At 35.1% G+C, this 7,385-nt stretch overlaps 1 protein-coding gene across 1 annotated transcript in view; it reads right to left on the reverse strand.

Annotated features, from left to right (window-relative positions):
* Positions 1-7,009: 7,009 nt before the first annotated feature.
* The window catches only part of ccndbp1 (cyclin D-type binding-protein 1), a 7,353-nt gene continuing 6,977 nt past the window's right edge, over positions 7,010-7,385 (reverse strand). Inside the window, exon 11 of the mRNA XM_079242596.1 lies at positions 7,010-7,232. Within this exon, the coding sequence (XP_079098722.1) occupies positions 7,124-7,232 (109 nt within the window). The 3' untranslated portion in view covers positions 7,010-7,123. The remainder of the gene's footprint in view (positions 7,233-7,385) is intronic.

Raw genomic sequence — 7,385 nt, forward strand, 5'->3', positions numbered from 1 at the left:
TCTGGTCGCTACACAGTTTTGGTTTTACTAGATTTAACGTATGCCTTTGACACAGTAGACCATGACTTATTGATTGATCGACTTAAATCAGAGATGGGTTTTTCTGGGACTGTTCTTCAGTGGTTCTCCTCATACATAAAAGGTAGAACCTTTAATGTTGCGGTAAACAATATAATGTCCCATGTGTCTAAACTGTCGTGTGGAGTGGCCCAAGGTTCTGTTCTGGGACCTGTTTTGTTTCTTTTGTACTTATTGCCTCTTGGCTGACTTATTTGTGGTTTTTAAAATGTATCTTATCACTTTTATGCTGATGATATTCAGTTGTACTGTTCCTTCAATGACTCAGAGTTTCTTTTTTTTAGCTATGTTGTTGGAATGTGTGTCCTGCATTAAAAACTGGCTCTCCTCAAATTACCTTCAGATAAATTCTAACAAAACAGAAACTCTGATCATTGCCCCTAATAAAAAGATACCTATGATCAAAAACTATCTTGGTGCTCTGGGCTCGTCTGTGAAAACCAGTCTCAGAAACCTTGGGGTTGTGTTTGATCAGGCCATGTCTTTGGAGAGTCACACCCGACAACTGACCAAAAACGGTTTCTATCATCTAAGAAACATCTCTAAAGTAAGGAGGTTGTTGTCAAAATCAGATCTTGAAATGATCATCCATGCTTTCATCTCGAGTCGCATTGATTACTGTAACTCTGTTTTCACTTACTTAAATAAGACAACTCTAAATAAGCTTCAAATTGTGCAGAACTCTGCTGCCAGACTTTTGACAGGTGCAGCCAGAACAGCCCACATCACCCCTGTCTTGTCACGTCTTCATTAGCTTCCTGTTAAATTTCGCATAGATTTCAAAATTTTAGTGTTGACCTTTCGGGCGTTACATGGTCAGGCCCCTCAGTACATCACCGACTTACTTTGTCCATACTCCTCTGGACGCTCTCTTCGGTCTTCTGGCCAGAACCTCCTGAAGGTTCCAAAAACTCGTTTTAAAACTCGTGGTGACCTGTCTTTCCAGTCTGTTGCTCCCAGACTCTGGAATGAGCTGTCTCTGTTCCTTCGTGTGCTTGACTCTGTGGACTCTTTTAAAATGCAGCTAAAAACTCTACTGTTTAGAAGAGCTTTTGGTTGATTTTTGGATGATTTTAATTCTGTTTCTTTTTTGTTGTTGATTGTGTTATTGTACCCATTTTTATGTACAGCACTTTGTGATTTTATCTGTGAAAAGCGCTTTATAAATAAACTTTACTTACTTACTAAACAAATTGTACATTTCCATGACACGCAGAGCATTTTCGTTCAGGACCGCAGTACAGATACTATATTTAATAAATGCATTTAAGACTATTTTAAAAATGCGACTGACCTTTTATTGCAGTAAAGGTGAGGGGATGAAGGTCAGGGTTAAAAGGCTGTCTCAGTTTAAGAGTCAGATTGAAGGACTGGCCCCGCCTCACAATCAGCTCATCCAATGAGATTTCATGGGTGCGATGTCCTGTGTTGTTGGTCTTACTATGGACATCCACTTCAGTAAAAACTAAAAGAAATCAGTATGAAGACACATAAAAAGCTTAGTTATTTTGCAACATAACAAGCCATCAAAAATGTACAGTTATGAATGTGTTCTTGATCATCTCCTTCTGACAGTAATCGGACTCTGATTGGTCAGCTGCAAAGGAATGATCAGGCACCTCTAGTCCATGTTGAATTCTGAAGTCTGACTTTGATGGTGGGAAAATAAAATAAAACAAAATAAAATAAAATAAAATAAAATAAAATAAAATAAAATAAAATAAAATAAAATAAAATAAAATAAAATTAAATTAAATTAAATTAAATTAAATTAAATAGGGCAGCTCTTGGACAGATCACCAGTCCATTACAGGACCAACACAGAAACAGACAATCACTCCCAGGCAGAATTTAGTGACCAATTAAATTAAATTAAAACTATCATCATATATCAGAACTATGGGGATATGTTCGAGGGAACTGAGATTTGCAATTTATGTTTTACACTTTTTTTTAAACAGCAATTAAAGTTGAAATAAAAAGAATAAATCACATATCTGAAAATACTTTAAGATGCTATTTCAGTTATTGCAATGTGACTTACTAGGTTAAAAAAAAAACCCACAATTTAAATGGGTTTTCTCTGTTCATCAGTTTGTCATTAAAATACTTGTAAAACAAATGTTTGACATCAGACACATTGCATTCTTATAGTCCATTGTGGCTTATGCCTGAGCTCACATAGCAAGTGGGGTGGTGGAAAGTACTAGATCCAAAAATATTCAAGCAGTGTTGGAACGAGGGTGGGGTTGTGACCAAAAAAATGTAAACATACCCGTTACCAGACAGTTTGCACAAAGAATAAAAGAGTGTGTTAGCAGGGCATGTCACAACTAGACAGCACAAGTAAACATAATGACACACTCTTCTATTTCTTGAACCTAGAAAGTGTGGATTCCCATGCTACAGCAGGCAGGTGTGAAAACCACAGTAGCATATAAATAAAGAAGGAAAAAGAAAAAAAATTAAAGAAAATAAACTTATTCAGTTCTAACCAGTCTGAAGTAGAGATGCCATCAAGATCATGTGGCAAAAAATTATGATTTACTCCTGAACAGAGTGAGAGATTTAAAAGGTCATTAAGCTATGACTTGTTCATGCCTGTCTGGGCTTAAAGCAAATGCACCTATTTCTTTATGAGTGCATTCTGATAAACTATGAATAAAAGACTGAAAATTAGGAATAATTCATTTATTAATAATAAATAACACTTAAAAAAAAAACTTAATTTGGTTTAACTTTGTCCTACTTAGTCACATTTATGGTTGCAAGGGACTTAAGCCTGAACAGCAATTAGCAGGTGAAAGGCAGGGTGCATCTTGAAGAGACTGCTGTCCATTGTGGGTTTGTTTTTTTTTGTTTTTTTAAATTTATGAGCTATTATTTATTATATATTGTGTATTATATCTAAACAATTGAATTGAACTTCTTTAACATTTTAACATATTTACATTTAAACAATGAAATAATAAATAAGGAAAAAGATCAAAGAAAAAAGCCTGGAATTAAATAGACTAAAATGAAATATTAAATGACTGTATAAGTGGCCTGGGACTCAATTTAAAATCTAATCTACTTAATTAATGGCTTAGTAATTATTAATCTTAATTAATTGCATTTTTATTTCCATGATATTTGTTCTAACAACAATCTTCTTTTTATTAAAATGGATTTTTGTTTATGACTGAATCAAATAATAGACACAGATATTAATATTGTGAACTATTGTAATTGGTGTACCGGGATACTGCACACCGACAAGCGTTAAGTGACTAAATGAGTTCATTTTTTTAACATATACATTTTTCTGTTATATTTAATCGTAATGAACATGTAAAAGTCCCAGTCCTCCTGATAACAATAGAAACTATATTGAGTAATAAATAGATCATTTCACAATAAATATATTAATAATAAAGACTGTCCAAAACACATGTGGTTTGAGATAGAATGCATTTAGACATAAAACCTCTTTACTCATTCGTTTTCCTTTTTGCATTTTTCAGTCACTGATATCCTACATACACAGCTTGCAACCATTCCTGGAGCTAAAAACACACAATAAAAAAAAAAGCTCTTACTATACAGTAGAAAGAAAGCTGAACTTACCAGACTGGCCAAATCTGGCTGTCATCTTTGCAGCACTTTCACACTTAGAGGGAAAATTCAGAGAAATGTGCTCTTGTGGACACACAGAAGTGCACTGACAGGTGACTCTATAAAGGCGGTATTTAAAACACCTGTCACAACCACACACCTTTCATCTCAATGAGGAAAGTGTCACAACCTCAGTTGCACAAATCAGTTATTCACTAAAATTTAACCATACTGCTTTTGCACTCTGTAGGAATGTTTCCACTGTGTTATCACTGCAGTTTGTTACCTTTTAAATACAGAAAATAGTTGTTAAGAGAAAGCAACATGGAAACATTTGAGAGATTTCTCCCCAATCAATAATCTATAAAAATACATATGTTGTTTTTTTTTTATTTGTTGTTTTTTTTTTTTTTTTTTTTAGGTATTTTTGATAATACAGTAATTTACTCTGCTATAAGACATGGTGACCCTACCTATGTTTACTGATGTGGAAAGAAAAGGTCTAAAATGTTTGCCTCTGGTCAATATTACCAGAATGTGAGGAAATATTTTAAATAATGTAGAAAATGGAATTCACTGCTCAAGAGCAAAATGTGTTTATATCTGATTAGCTGTTTCAGCATAATCATAAAGGCAAATGAGATCCATTTTGTAAGTTATTTAGCTTTGTTAAATGCGAAGTTCCTGCATCACACACACACAAAAAAAAAAAAAACCTACAAAATTTACAAGAAAAAGTGGAAAACTCTTCAGACAGACAAGTTAGAAAAACACATATCACTTTCAGGAAGCAGATGAATGAGGTTAACTTAATAAAAGATTTAATAACAGACTTAATCTTGTAAAACTATTTTACTTTGGACCACATATAAATTTTGACATGACTTGAGCAGGCCAAGTGTCAAGCATGAGGATGACACGTAAAGAAACATTTACGTAAAAGGTGAAAAAAAAGGGAGAAAAAACACTGGGAAGACCGCCAGGTTATGTAGATGAAGGGATGGGCTCATTTCAGAGAAAATTACCAGTCAACCAACACCTTTCACTTTGTCATCATATATTTGACGTATTGCAAACAGTAACTCCTTCATAGCAAGTCTGAATCACTGACAAGCAAATTAAGAAACTGTGTTGTATGATTGTTGGGATGTGTTTTCTTCACACGTTAGCCAAAACAGCTGCTGAGCTCAACTTTTCAATGTTAGGATTTTCTTCTAAAGATAGAGTGAAGAAGACAACATGAGACACAAAAACTGGTCCAAGTAGTTCAGGCTCAGAATAGACACATCTAATATGAAAAACTTACTTATAGTAGTTATAAAAAAAAGAAAAAAAAAAGCTAAAATGCAAGTTTTTTTTTAATTAAAATGAAACCACAATCAATTTTAAAAACCTTTCCACTCAACTCTTCACTCTTCCTTTCAACTTGGCACATCTTGTTTGCGGATCACAAAAGCACTCCATATCTGTTAGATTATGAGGACATATATTTTGTACAGCTATCTTCTGATCTCTCCACAGATTTAAGCTGAGTCACGCTAAAACTTCAACGTTCTTTTATTAAACTGGGCGTGTTTGGGGTCCTTGTCATGCTGAAAGGTGAAATTGCTCTTCTGCTTTCTGGCAGATCTCTTTAAGATTTAGATACAAAAGAGATTGACAACTAGAACTTTCCATCATCCCCTCCACCTTGACTTAAGCCCCAAATCCAGCTGAATGAAGCAATTCCAAAATATAATTCTCCTACCACCATGCTTCACTGTTTGTAGTTTTCTGTTTGTGATGCAAAATGTAATAGTTTATAGTTTGACAGTTTTTAGTTTACTTATCACAAATGTAATCTGTCACACACCCGACATTTTATGACTGTAATCAGATCAGGTTTCATCAGATGAAGACATCCTCATACCAGTGACACACACCAGTTTCACTGATATGTGTGACAAGATGAAAATCCCCCAAAAAATCTGAAAACGATCTTGCCTATCTTTTTGAACTGCGGCCAAAATGTTCAACCTTGATCTTATCCGACGATAACACATTTTTCCCACATGGCTTTAACAGATGTGATATTGTTTTAAGCTAACGGTTGCTATGCTAAAATGTTTTACCAACACAAAGCTTTGCTCTTGCTACCCTTCCCTATAGGTTAAAGGTCACATTAAAGATTACAGACATGGACAGAATTGTTGGTACCCTTCGGTCAATGACAATGAAAAACTCACAATGGTCACAGAAATAACTGTAATCTGACTATATGAATAATAAAAAAAACAACAACTATGAAATATACCCAGTAAAAGTCAGACATTGCTTTTCAACCATGCCTCAGCAGAATTATATGAAAAAAAATAAACGCGTGAAACAGACAAATGATGGTACTCCTAGAAAAGAATGAAAACAATGTCACCAAAGGCACATGTTTATCCAAGGTGTGTCCACTAATTAACATCAGAGGCGTCTACAAGCTTGCAATCAGTCAGTGGGGCTATGTAAAGGTAGTCACTGTGCTGTTTGGTGACATGGTGTGTACCACACCCAACATGGACCAGAAGAAGAAAAGGAAAGAGTTGTCTCTAGAGATTAAAAAGAAAATTGTAGACAAGGGTGTTAAAAGTAAAGGCTATAAGATGAACTCCAGGCAGCTTGATGCTCCTGTGACTACAGCTGCACATATTATTCAGAAATCTAAGCTCCATGGGACTGTAGCCAAACCCCTGGATGTGGCTGCAGGAGGAAAACTGTTGACAAATCAGAGACTGATAATATGAATGGTAACAGAAGAGCTCAGAAAGACTTCTGAAGAGATTAAAGGTGAACTTCAACCTCAAGGAAAATCAGTGTCAGATCATACCATCTGTCGTTTGAGGTAAAGTGGACTTAATGGGAGACGACCAAGAACACCATTATTGCAAACAAATCATAAAAAACCCAGAATTTGCCAATGTCTGACTTTCATTAAATTTCAATTTTTTTTAATTATTTTGGTCAGATTCCAGTTATTTCTGACCATTGTGAGTTTTTCTTTCATTGACTCAAGGGTACCAACAATTTTGTCCACATCTGTAGCTGAAAGTTCTTAAATTGATTGTGGTTTCACTTTCAACAATACAAAAATTTGGCATTTTAACAAGGATGTAAACATTTTTTATACTCTGTCATTTGTCTTGCAGCCTCTGATCACGGCATCTTAAACTAAGCTGTAGGAGCTTCGTTAATGGGCGTTATCTCCTGTTTGCCAGAAGCTTTCTCCACCTGTTTCTCAGCATGGAGAAATTTTTTCAGAAATCACTCAGCTGCAATGATACCAATATGACTGCTCTTGAGGTAGGCTGTAAAGTTGTCAGACACTTTATTTTACATAAAGGCATTTGTATACATACTTCAGAGATTTTAATATGCACACACATTTATTCCTCATTCAGGACATTAAGAACACAGCACAGCATTAGCTCTCCTGCTCAATAAGATCTTTGACTTTCTTCAGGTTGTGGTCAACGGCTCCATCTAAAAACTGAACCCAGTTCACCTCAGACTCTCCACACATATGACTGGACCTGAAGGAGTATGCAGAAGATAAAAAGTTGTGACACAATAAAAGGGAAAGCATTTGCAGTGTCCTAATATATGGTTTTGGTAGGAAACGCACAGATGGTGTGACCTTCCTGCTTCTGCTTAAACCACACTGCTCAGGTTAAAAAGACTGACTA

Source organism: Telmatherina bonti, assembly GCF_933228915.1.
Source record: "Telmatherina bonti genome assembly, chromosome: 6".
NCBI classification, from domain to species: Eukaryota; Metazoa; Chordata; class Actinopteri; order Atheriniformes; family Telmatherinidae; genus Telmatherina; species Telmatherina bonti.